Genomic DNA, 14112 nt, shown 5'->3' on the forward strand with positions numbered 1-14112 from the left:
ATGTTTATTTCTTTTACAACCCTAATGAGCTATTTCACGTTTTCCTTTTTGCTACGTAAAATATGGCTTGTCAATGTGCTTAAATTTGTGGGAGGTGGGTAAGATTCTTTCTTGTTATATAAATGGATTTGAATCCTCTGTGTTGTAAATTGTCAGTATCCTTAATCTGTGGCTTATTTAATTTAAATAGTATCTCTTTTTTTTTTTTCAGAAATTTTAAATTTAATGTGATTAAATTCGCCAGCTTTCCTTGAGTTTTTATGCTTGGGTCTTGCTCAAGAAGTCCTTCCATACTCAGTCATAGAGATAATCTGTATTTTCCTCTAAAATTAAAAAAAAAGAAAAAGGTTTTTACATTTAGCTTTCTGTTTGTTATGAGATAATAACCTAATTTAAAAAAAAATTTTCGCTGTGAAAAACTCTGGTGTCGTAGTGGTTAAGAGCTATGGATGCTAACCAAAAGGTCTGCAGTTCATATCCACCAGGCAGTCCTTGGGAACTCTGTGGGGCAGGTCTACGTTGTACTAACAGGGTCATTATGAGTTGGAATCGAGTCAACAGCAACAGGTTTTGTTTTGGTATGAAAATTTAGTTGTTAACAATTATTTGTCAGATAGCTTGTTGTAACATGAAATTTCCATATGTGCAGGGATCTGTTTCTGGTGATCTTTTCTATTCCATCAGTCTATTCTTGTTTCAATACCATATTGGTTTCATTTATAATAGCTTTTTAACAAGCCTTAGTATTTGTTAGACTTGACCCCCTACCTTGGTGTTCTTTACTTATTCTTGTCACTTCGCTCTTCCACTTGAATTTTAGAATCACTTTGTTAAGTTCTAGGAAAAATCCTGTTGGGATTTAGTGAGAATCTTATTGCATTTATTGATTAATGGGAAAGATTGAGGTTACTTAAATTTTACATTCATGAACAAAAACCTACTCCCAATGACTAGTGAATAAGAATAATGTACATTTTATAGTTTTCTGTATACTTGTACAGTGCTTACTTTATATATGTAGAAACCAATTAAAAATTTACTAGGACTTATCTTGATGTGGGATTTTCATTGGCTTAATCTGGAACAGGACATACACTCTCAGTTTTCTGATTGAGTTTATCAGTTTATTTTATTTTGCTATTTATTGTTTCTTTCTATCCGGTGTGTTTTCTCTTAATGGCATTCCTACTGTGTTGGTTGGGAGAATGTGTCAAGTTATGAAAGACGTCCTGAAGTTTATATTCCACCTTCTCTTTTTTCCTGTGGTTTGTAATTTGCTGTTCACTGGCATTCAGAATAACTTTCAATTTAATAAGTCATTTTTACTTTCACTCAATATTTTTTCTCATATTGTTACCTTTCCTTATGACTTTCCCAAAAACGCGATGCTCATGAATATTCTTCTCATGGTGTTACTCTAGCAACAAAGGAGAGCTGAAGTTTAAGGGCAGAGGCGTTTCATAGACCATTGTCATTTCCGTGCTTTCCATCTTTAATTTAGGGATTCACTGAAAGCCCGAATCCTTTTCTAGTTGTGCTACCCTCTGTCTAGTTATAGAGGAAGTAGAAGTGGAAGGGATTACTTATCTGACTTTAGTGATTTCCTTTTTCCCTTTTTATCAGTGCTGTATCTAAGCAAAACATCTTTTACCTTCTGCTTTGTGGTCAGCATTTATCACTAGTGCTGGTGAATGTTTTTCCAAAGTTGTGTCCTGATGGTTATTTCAGTGGGAACACAGCATGAGGGGGAGAGTAGAGAGATAGGTCCCAGTAAGTCTGCTCTTTTACTGACTTTTTTGTCATTCTTTATTTGAGGGTTTATTTACTTTTTTATTTTGTTTTTTCACTGACATTTTTGCTATTGTTTATTTTCATTTCAGTCATTACTGTTTATTTCTGAAGGTTTTGAAGAGAGGACAGAGGCATCCAATGTTGTCATTTTATTGGATGACCTTAATATAAAGGATATCAAACAGATAGATAATTCACAATGGCAAAATATGGAGTATCAGTCATAAATCACAGAGTTCTCATTTATATTAACTTTATTCTGTTTTGTTTCAGAGGTTGGTGTTAAATGGAATAACCTTTGGACACAAGCCCTTCTTGATGATAACCTCATCTTTGGCTATATGTTGGGAATGCTGTTATTTGATGCTTTCTTATATGGCCTTGTGACCTGGTATATAGAAACTGTCTTTCCAGGGCCGTATGGTGTGCCCCAACCATGGTACTTTTTCCTTATGGTGAGTTCTAATGCTGCTTTTATAAATGGCATAGTCATTTATGAACTTATGCCGTGCTATTTATGATCAAATCAAAAGTTCAGGTAAAGAATCATTTACTACAGACGAGTCTTACTGAAATGCTAGCCATTTCTTGATACACATTGAAGTCTTCCATGCATGCAAGTGTACATCTATAGGTAAGACGCTGAAACCCCAAACATTACAAATTGTAATATCTTCCTTCACAGCCAAGTGGTACACAGTGGATTAGACTGAAGGATAAGGAAACCTAAAAGCTTCTTCAAAAGGAGTTCCCTAGATAAATTTATATGTGATGGTTTCTTAGATACTAGTTAGGAAAGGCTTATATATTTCTTTAACCGAGATCTCCCTACCTGTTTCCTTTCAGTGGCAGCCCAGCTTACTTAGAGTAGGAGAATATCTGAATCTTGCTCTCCACTTTCTTCCTTACCAGTGCTAGCTAATTAATGGTACAAATAAGATGTCCTGACCTAATGTGATAAAGGGCATTGGCTGTGACATTTGATCATTTCCACATTTTGTCTATTGTGAATAGTGCAGCTATAAACATTCATGTACAAATATTTGTTTGAGTGTCTGTTTTTAATTCTGAGTATAAACCTAGGGCTGGAATTTCTGGGTCCTGTGGTATTCTGTGATTAACTTTTTGAGGAAATGCCAAACTGATTTCAATAGTGGTTTCACCAGTTCACATTCCTACTCTCCTTTTTCTTAATTACAGCCATCCTGAAGCCCTGGCGGCGTAGTGGTTAAGTGCCACAGCTTCTAACCAAAGGGTCAGCAGTTCAAATCCGCCAGGCACTCCTTAGAAACTCTATGGGGCAGTAGTTCTACTCTGTCCTATAGGGTCGCTATGAGCTGGAATCAACTCGATGGCACTGGGTTTGGTTTTTGGGTTTTTTAGTGGGTGTGAAGTGGCATCTCGTTGTGGTTTGATTGGTATTTCCCTAATGATGTTGAGCATCTTTTCATGTGCTTATTGGGGATTTTTATATATTCTTTAGAAAGGTCAGAAACCCCGGTGGTGTGGTAGTTAAGTGCTACGGCTGCTAATCAAGAGGTCGGGAGTTCGAACCGACCAGGTGCTCCTTGGAAACTCTGTGGGTCTGTTCTGTTCTGTCCTGTAGGGTCACTATGAGTTGGAATCAACTCAACGGCAATGGGTTTGAATTTTTTGATTTTTAGAAAGGTTTATTCAAGTACTTTTTAGGGTTTATTCAAGTACTTTGTCTATTTTTTAATTGAGTTGTTTGTCTTTTTTGTCATTAAGTTGTAGGGTTTTTAAATATATTCTGGATACTAGATCATTACCAGATACATGATTTACAGATTTTTCCTCATTCTTTGGATTGTTTTATACTCTCTTGATAGTGTCCTTTCATGAAAAAAAATTTTTGATGAAGTCCTGTTTATTTTTTCTTTTGTTATTCATGCTTTTGATGTCATATATAAAAACTTTTTGCTACATCCAAAATCATGAGGCTTTCCTGGACAACCTTATAGCTCAGTAATGAAGTCACTCCTGAGGTTCAACCTTCAGCCAAAGATTAGACAGGCCCATGAAACAAAATGAGACTAAATGGACACACCAGCCCAGGGTCAAGGACAAGAAGGCAGGAAGGGATAGGAAAGCTGGTAATTGGAGAACCCAGGGTCAAGAAGGGGAGAGTGTTAACATATTCTGGGGTTGGCAACCAATGTCACAAAATAACATGTGTTTTAATTTTTAATGAGAAACTAGCATGCTCTGTAGGCTGTTATCTAAAGTACAGTAAAAAAAAATTTTTTTTTTTTAATTACATCCATGGAGACCCTATGGGGCAGTTCTGCCTAGTCCTGTAGGGTCACTATGGGTCAGAATCAAATTGACAGCAACGGGTTTGGAAAACTTTCTGTATTATTTGAACAGCAGATTTGAGAACAGTTTGACATTTTAAAAACTTTATACTCCTTATCTTTAATTATTACTGTATATTAACGCACAAACATTCATACACACATAATTTGAGATATCAGAGCACTCTGATTAAGTGCACAGATTCTGAGAGCCACATTACTTGAGTTCAAATCTTGTCTCTAGTACTTACAATGTATGAGACTTTGGGCAGATTAATCTTTCTACTCCTTGGTTTCCTCATTTGTAAAATGGGGACAATAAAAAAAAAAAGCCTGTTGCTCTTGAGTTAATTCCTACTCATGGTGACCCTGTGGGATGGAGTGGAACGTCCCATGGGGTTTCCAGGGAGTGGCTGGTGGATTCAGGCTGCCGACCTTTTGGATAGCAGTCCTGGTGGATTCAGGCTGCCGACCTTTTGCATAGCAGTCAAATGCTTGACCACTGTGCTGCCAGCACTCCACAAGCACCTATTTTATAGAGTTGTTAGGGTTAAACACATTAATGTATATACAATGCCTGGCACATGCTTTATACAGGTATTTGCTATTACTATTCAGAGAAGGCCTTCCTCGTTCCAAAATTCCTAAAGGTTATCATCAAATCCAAATTTTATTTAACTTTTCAAGCCTTGTTTTCTAGTTATAATAATTTGAGGGGGTTAATAGAATAGAATAAGTGCATATTGGACAGATGATATTAGAATCAGTGATTTGAACACCTTCCATGCCAAATATGATTTTTAAAGCTGTAATTTTAAAAATCCTTTTCATCAATGATTTAAACAAAAGTCATATTCACACAGAAAAAAAAAATCATGAGACTTAACCACTATGTTTTCTTCTATGAGTTTTTACAGTTTTAGCTCTTATGTTTAGGTCTTTGATCTATTTTGAGTTAATTTTTGTGTATGGTGTGAGGTAGGCATCCAGTTTCATTCTTTTGCGTGTGGAGATCCAGTGTCCTAGCACCACTTGTTGAAGAGAGTATTTTTTCCCCACTGAATGATCTTACCACACTTGTCAGAAATAAGTTGATCATAGATGTGTGAGTGTATATATGGACTCTGAGTTCTGTTGTGTTTGTATCTTTAACTTATGACTGTACCACACTGTTTAGATTACTGTAGCTTTGTAGTAAGTTTTGAAATCGGGAAGTGGGAGTCTTCCAATTTTGTTCATCTTTTTCAAGATTGTTTTTGCATAGAAGAAAAAGGAATACACCCTAGCCCATTCTACAAAGCCAGCACTACCCTGATACCAAAACCAGGTAAAGACATCACAAGAAAAGAAAACTGCAGCCCACTATCCCTCATTAATGTAGGTGCAAAAATTCCAAACAAAATCCAACAGCATATTAAGAGAATTATACACCATGACCAGTTGAGATTTATTCCAGGACTGCAAGGATAGTTCAACATTAGAAAATCAATCAATATGATATGCCACATTAATAAAGCAAAGTAACAGAACCACGTGACGTCTCAATACACTCAGAAAAGGCATTTGATAAAATCCAACACCCTTTCCTGATAAAATTTCCCAACAAGATAGGAATAGAAGGGAAAGTCCTTAATGTGTTTAAGGGCATCTATGAAAAATAGATATGAAAGCTGGACAATGAATTAGGAAGACCAAAGAAGAATTGATGCCTTTGAATTACGGTGTTGGCCAAGAATATTGAATATATTTGTGGACTGCCAGAAGAACAAACAAATCTGTCTTGGAAGAAGTACAGCCAGAATGCTCATTAGAAGCAAGGATGGCAAGATTTCATCACATATACTTTGGACATGTTATCAGGAAGGACCAGTCCCTGGAGAAGGACATCATGCTTGGTAAAGTAGAGGGTCAGCAAAAAAGAGGAAGACCCTCAACAAGATGGATTAACACAGTGGCTGCAACAGTGGGCTGAAGCATAACAATGATTGTGGGGATGGCTCAGATAGGGCAGTGTTTCATTCCATTGTATATGGGGTCGCTATGAGTCAAAACCAACTTGATGGCACCTAACAACAACAACAACATGAAAAACCAACTGCCAACATTGTAGTCAATGGAGAAAGACTGAAAGCCTTCCCCTTGAGAACAGGAATGAGACAAGAATGCCTGCTATTGCCCCTTCTATTCAATATCGTACTGGGAGTTCTAGCCAAAGCAATAAGGCAAGAAAAAGAAAAGTATCCAAATTGGAAAGGAAGAAGTGAAACTATCTCTATTTGAAGATGACATGATCTTAAATAAAGAAAATCACAAAGAATGCACGAGAAATCTGCTAGAACTAATAAAAAAAGTCAGCAGAGTTGCAGAATACAATATCAACACACAAAAATCATTTGGGTTTCTGGACATTGCAGCATTGTTCACAATAGCAAAAAGATGGAAACAGCCTAGATGCCACCCAACAGATGAATGGATAAACAAACTATGGTACATACACAGAATGGAGTACTACGCAACGATAATGATGAATCTGTAAAACTCACAGCATGGATGAATCTGGAGGGCATCATGCAGAGCGAAATAAGTCAATCACAAAAGGACAAATATGGTATGAGACCACTACTATAAAAACTCATGAAAAAGTTTACACACAAAAAGAAGCAATCTTTGATGGTTACGGGGCGGGGTGGTGGAGATGGAAAAACACTAAATAGACAATAGATAAGTGGTAACTTTGGTGAAGGTAAGACAGCACACAATACTGGGGAAGCCAGCACAACTTGACCAAGGCAAGGTCATCGAAGCTTCATAGACACATCCAAACTACCCGAGGGACCAAATTACTGGGATGGGGACTGTGGGGACCATGGTCTCAGGGAACATCCAGCTCAACTGGCATAACATGTTCATAAAGAAAATGTTCTGTGAGTAGCTTCGGTGAGTAGCATCTGGTGTCTTAAAAGCCTGTGAGTGGCCATCTAAGATACTCCACTGCTTTCACCCCTTTGGGAGCAAGGGAGACTGAAGAAAACTAAAGACACAAAGGAAAGATTAGTCCAAAGGACCACAACTACCATGGCCTCCACCAGCCTGAGTCCAGTACAACTAGATGGTGCCCAACTGCCACCACTGACTGCTCTGACAGGGATCACAATAGAGGGTCCTGGGCAGAGCTGGAGAAAAATGTAGAACAAAATTCTAACTCACAAAAAAAGACCAGACTGGAGAAACCCCGAGAGTATGGTCCCCGGATACCCTTTTAGTTCGGTAATGAAGTCCCTCCTGAGGTTCACCCTTCAGCCAAAGTTCAAACTCATAAAATAAAATGAGTCTAAAGGGGCACACCAGCCCAGGGACAAGGACTAGAAGGCAGGAGGGCACGGGAAAACTGGTAATGGGGAACTCAAGGTGGAGAAGGGAGAGTGTTGAGATGTTGTCAGGTTGTTAACCAGTGTCATAAAACAATCTGTGTACTAACTGTTTAATGAGAAGCTAGTTTGTTCTGCACACCTTCATCTAAAGTAGAATTAAAAAAAAAAAAAGTAAAAAAAAAAAATCACTTGAAGAAATCTGTAAAGGAAATCAAGAAAACAATACCATTTAAATACCCATTGTTATCAAGTGATTCCAACTCATAATGACCCTGTAGGACACAATAGAACTGCCCCATAGGGTTTCCAAGGCTGTAATCTTTATGGAGGCAGACTGCCACATCTTTCTCCTGCAGAGCGGCTGATAAGTTCGAAGAAACAACCTTTTGATTAGCAGCCAAGCACTTTAACCACTGTGCTACCAGGGCCCCTTCCATTTACAATAGAGAAGCAGCTAACAAAAGAAAGTACCTAGGAATAAAGGACTTACACAATGAAACTATAAAAACACTGCTGCACTTTGGCTGTATTCTGGGGTGCTACTCTCCTGTTTCTTTGAACCCTCCCCGACCCTTCCCAGGCAGCTTCATTAACACTGGAATTTCCTGAGCCAGAGGGAGAATGGCTCCGGCTCCGCGGCAGCTTTTCTTTTCTTTTCTTTTTTTTTTTTGGTCTTTTCCTAACCCATTCTTCCGGCCTGAGAGAAGGAACCACAAAAAACCCAGGGACCAAAAACCCATCCCTAATTGGACTAAAAACACAGAAACAGCTACAGCCAAGCATATATGATCCAAATCTCGGACTTTCATCCTTACAGGGAACAAGGTGGTGGTTATAATCCAAAGGCAGTTCTGATAGGGATCTGACTGCATTTTTTTTTAGTGGATTTTCTGGAAAAACAAGTTTCCCAGGTCTGATATCTCTGCGTATTCAACAGAGCCCTAACTGACCCACAACAGGGAACTGAGGGCTGAAGCTCCCCCCAGACCACCTAGCCTCTTGCCTTAGGGGTTTAAGGAGGGTGACACCTACCAATCAGTAGAGGTACTTGCATTGGGGGTCTAAGGTACAGCTGCAGTGCCCTCCCACCAAGCTGCTACAGGAATAGAGACACATCTACATCACTGACACTTGGGGGAAGCCTGTCAGCATCCTGCCCCCCCGGAGGGTGAACCCCAACTGCTAATAGAATCTGGTGCACACTACTATCACCACTACTTCTCGAGGTGGATAGGTGTTAGGGTGCAGCACACACTTGATGACCCAAAATCAGATTCTACTCAAGAATAGTGAATAGACTCAGGCATATATATCTGGCAACAGCCCAAACCAGCTGGTAATAGATCATAAGTAACTCAAGGGCTGCAACAAACAAGACAGCACAATCTAGTAGCCCATCCACGTATACTGAAAGAAAACAAAACAAGACTCAGTGAGCAATTACAGAATAAACCACTACTATTTATTATTTATATCTTAGTGATGGCTCAGAGACAGCAGTCGATATCAAACCACATACAGAAGCAGACCATGACAGCTTCTACAACCCCCCAAACAAAAGAATCAAAATCTTTCCCAAATGAAGATACAATCCTGGAATTATCAGATACAGAATATAAAAAACTAATTTACAGAATGCTTCAAGACATCACAAACGAAATAAGGCAAACTGCAGAAAAAGCCAAGGAACACACTGATAAAACTGTTGAAGAACTCAAAAAGATTATTCAAGAACATAGTGGAAAAATTAATAAGTTCCAAGAATCCATAGAGAGACAGCATGTAGAAATCCAAAAGATTAACAATAAAATTACAGAATTAGACAACGCAATAGGAAGTCAGAGGAGCAGACTCGAGCAATTAGAATGCAGACTGGGAAATCTGGAGGACCAGGGAATTAACACCAAGCCAACATAGCTGAAAAAAAATCAGATAAAAGAATTAAAAAAAAATGAAGAAATCCTAAGAATCATGTGGGACTCTACCAAGAAGGATAACTTGCGTGTGATTGGAGTCCCAGAACAGGGAGGGAGGACATAAAACACAGAGGAAATAGTTGAAGATCTGCTGACAGAAAACTTCCCTGACATCATGAAAGACGAAAGGATATCTATCCAAGATGCTCATCGAACCCCATTTAAGATTGATCCAAAAAGAAAAACACCAAGACATATTATCATCAAACTTGCCAAAACCAAAGATAAAGAGAAAATTTTAAAAGCAGCCAGGGAGAAAAGAAAGGTCTCCTTCAAGGGAGAATCAATAAGAATAAGTTCAGACTACTCAGCAGAAACCATGCAGGCAAGAAGGCAAGGGGATGACATATACAGAGCACTGAAGGAGAAAAACTTCCAGCCAAGGATCATATATCCAGCACAACGTTCTCTGAAATATGAAGGCGAAATTAAGATATTTACAGATAAACACAAGCTTAGAGAATTTGCAAAAACCAAACCAAAGCTACAAGAAATACTAAAGGAAATTGTTTGGTCATAAAACCAATAATATCAGATACCAGCACAACACAAGGTCACAAAACAGAACGTCCTGATATCAACTCAAATAGGGAAATCACAAAAACAAATTAAGATTAATTAAAAAAAAAAACGCTCAAAACAGGGAATTATTGAAGTCAATATGTAAAAGATCACAATAATCAAAAAGAGGGACTAAATACAGGTGGCACAGAACTGCCATACGGAGAGTGATACAAGGCGATATAGGACAATACAAATTAGGTTTTTACTTAGAAAAATAGGGGTAAATATTAAGGTAACCACAAAGAGGTATAACAACTCCATAACTCGAGATAAAAGCCAAGAAAAACACAACGACTCAACAAACATAAAGTCAAACACTGTGAAAATGAGGATCTCACAATTTACTAAGAAAAACATCTCAGCACAAAAAAGTATGTGGAAAAATGAAATTGTCAACAACACACATAAAAAGGCATCAAAATGACAGCACTAAACACTTATTTATCTATAATTACGCTGAATGTAAATGGACTAAATGCACCAATAAAGAGACAGAGAGTCTTGGACTGGATAAAGAAACACGATCTATCTATATGCTGCCTACAAGAGACACACCTTAGACTTAGAGACACAAACAAACTAAAACTCAAAGGATGGAAAAAAATATATCAAGCAAACAATAAGCAAAAAAGAAGAGGAGTAGCAATATTAATTTCTGACAAAATAGACTTTAGATTTAAATCCACCACAAAGGATAAAGAAGGACACTACATAATGATTAAAGGGACAATTGATCAGGAAGATATAACCATATTAAATATTTATGCACCCAATGACAGGGCTGCAAGGTACATAAATCAAATTTTAACAGAACTGAAAAGTGAGATAGACACCTCCACAATTATAGTAGGAGACTTCAACATACCACTTTCGGAGAAGGACAGGACATCCGGTAAGAAGCTCAATAGAGACATGGAAGACCTAATGACAACAATCAGCCAACTTGACCTCATTGACTTATACAGAACTCTCCACCCAACTGCTGCAAAGTATACTTTTTTTCTAGTGCACATGGAACATTCTCTAGAATAGACCACATATTAGGTCATAAAACAAACCTTTGCAGAATCCAAAACATCGAAATATTACAAAGCATCTTCTCAGACCACAAGGCAATAAAACTAGACATCAATAACAGAAAAACTAGGGAAAAGAAATCAAATACTTGGAAAATGAACAGTACCCTCCTGAAAAAAGACTGGGTTATAGAAGACATCAAGGAGGGAATAAGGAAATTTATAGAATGCAACGAGAATGAAAATACTTCCTATGAAAACCTCTGGGACACAGCAAAAGCAGTGCTCAGAGGCCAATTTCTATAGATAAATGCACACATACAAAAAGAAGAAAGAGCCAAAATCAGAGAACTGTCCCTACAACTTGAACAAATAGAAAGTGAGCAACAAAAGAACCCATCAGGCACCCGAAGAAAACAAATAATAAAAATTAGAGCTGAACTAAATGAATTAGAGAACAGAAAAACAATTGAAAGAATTAACAAAGCCAAAAGCTGGTTCTTTGAAAAAATTAACAAAATTGATAAACCATTGGCTAGACTGACTAAAGAAAAACAGGAAAGGAAACAAATAACCCGAATAAGAAACGAGAAGGACCACATCACAACAGAACCAAATGAAATCAAAAGAATCATATCAGATTACTACATAAAATTGTACTCTAACAAATTTGAAAACCTAGAAGAAATGGATAAATTCTTGGAACAACACTACTTACCTAAACTAACACATACAGAAGTAGAACAACTAAATAGACCCATAACAAAAAAAGAGATTGAAATGGTAATCAAAAAACTCCCAACAAAAAAAAGTCCTGGCCCAGATGGCTTCACTGCAGAGTTCTACCAAACCTTCAGAGAAGACTTAACACCATTACTATTGAAGGTATTTCAAAGTATAGAAAAAGACGGAATACTACCCAACTCATTCTATGAAGCCACCATCTCCCTGATACCAAAACCAGGTAAAGACATTACAAAAAAAGAAAATTTTAGACCTATATCCCTCATGAACATAGATGCAAAAATCCTTAATAAAATTCTAGCCAATAGAATCCAACAACACATCAAAAAAATAATTCACCCTGATCAAGTGGGATTTATACCAGGTATGCAAGGCTGGTTTAATATCAGAAAAACCATTAATGTAATCCATCACATAAATAAAACAAAAGACAAAAACCACATGATCTTATCAATTGATGCAGAAAAGGCATTTGACAAAGTCCAACACCCATTTATGATAAAAACTCTCACCAAAATAGGAATTGAAGGAAAATTCCTCAACATAATAAAGGGCATATATGCAAAGCCAACGGCCAATATCACTCTAAATGGAGAGAACCTGAAAGCATTTCCCTTGAGAACGGGAACCAGACAAGGATGCCCTTTATCACCGCTCTTATTCAACATCGTACTTGAAGTCCTAGCCAGGGCAATTAGGCTAGACAAAGAAATAAAGGGTATTCAGATTGGTAAGGAGGAAGTAAAGCTATCACTATTTGCAGATGACATGATCGTATACATGGAAAACCCTAAGAAATCCTCCAGAAAACTACTGAAACTAATAGAAGAGTTTGGAAGAGTCTCAGGATATAAAATAAACATACAAAAATCACTTGGATTCCTCTACATCAACAAAAAGAACACCGAAGAGGAAATAACCAAATCAATACCATTCACAGTAGCCCCCAAGAAGATAAAATACTTAGGAATAAATCTTACCAAGGAAGTAAAAGACCTATACAAAGAAAACTATAAAACTCTGCTACAAGAAATTCAAAAGGACACGCTTAAATGGAAAAACATACCCTGCTCATGGATAGGAAGACTCAACATAGTAAAAATGTCTGTTCTACCAAAAGCCATTTATACATACAACGCACTTCCAATCCAAATACCAATGTCATACTTTAAGGGAATAGCGAAACAAATCACTAATTTCATATGGAAAGGAAAGAATCCCCGGATAAGCAAAACATTACTGAAAAAGAAGAAGAAAGTGGGAGGCCTCACCCTACCTGATTTCAGAACCTATTATATAGCTACAGTAGTCAAAACAGCCTGGTACTGGTACAACAACAGGCACATAGACCAATGGAACAGAATTGAGAATCCAGATATAAATCCATCCACGTATGAGCAGCTGATATTTGACAAAGGACCAGTGTCAGTCAATTGGGGAAATAATAGTCTTTTTAACAAATGGTGCTGGCATACCTGGATATCCATTTGCAAAAGAATGAAACAGGACCCATACCTCACACCATGCACAAAAACTAACTCCAAGTGGATCAAAGACCTAAACATAAAGACTAAAACGATAAAAATCTTGGAAGAAAAAATAGGATCTACCCTAGGAGCCCTAATACAGGGCATAAACAGAATACAAAACATTACCAAAAATGATGAAGAGAAACCCGATAACTGGGAGCTCCTAAAAATCAAACACCTATGCTCATCTAAAGACTTCACCAAAAGAGTAAAAAGACCACCTACAGACTGGGAAAGAATATTCAGCTATGACATCTCAGACCAGCGCCTGATCTCTAAAATCTACATGATTCTGTCAAAACTCAACCACAAAAAGACAAACAACCCAATCAAGAAGTGGGCAAAGGATATGAACACACATTTCACTAAAGAAGATATTCAGGCAGCCAACAGATACATGAGAAAATGCTCTCGATCATTAGTCATTAGAGAAATGCAAATTAAAACTACGATGAGATTCCATCTGACACCAACTAGACTGGCATTAATTCAAAAATCACAAAATAATAAATGTTGGAGAGGCTGCGGAGAGACTGGAACTCTCATACACTGCTGGTGGGATTGTAAAATGGTACAACCACTGTGGAAATCCATCTGGCGTTATCTTAAACAGTTAGAAATAGAACTACCATACAAACCAGAAATCCCACTCCTCGGAATATACCCTAAAAATACAAGACCCTTCACACAAACAGATATATGCACACCCATGTTTATTGCAGCTCTGTTTACAATAGCAAAAAGCTGGAAGCAACCAAGATGTCCATCAACGGACGAATGGGTAAATAAATTGTGGTATATTCACA

The 14112-nt window shown here is 37.5% G+C and overlaps 1 protein-coding gene across 1 annotated transcript in view; it reads left to right on the forward strand.

The window, feature by feature from the left end:
• Positions 1-14112, forward strand: part of LOC100671410 (phospholipid-transporting ATPase ABCA3-like) — a 253632-nt gene that overhangs the window by 62716 nt on the left and 176804 nt on the right. The window contains exon 9 of the mRNA XM_003418893.2: positions 2065-2246. Coding sequence (XP_003418941.1) covers positions 2065-2246 — 182 coding nt within the window. The remainder of the gene's footprint in view (positions 1-2064; positions 2247-14112) is intronic.

Source organism: Loxodonta africana, chromosome 12 (assembly GCF_030014295.1).
Source record: "Loxodonta africana isolate mLoxAfr1 chromosome 12, mLoxAfr1.hap2, whole genome shotgun sequence".
Lineage (NCBI taxonomy): Eukaryota > Metazoa > Chordata > Mammalia > Proboscidea > Elephantidae > Loxodonta > Loxodonta africana.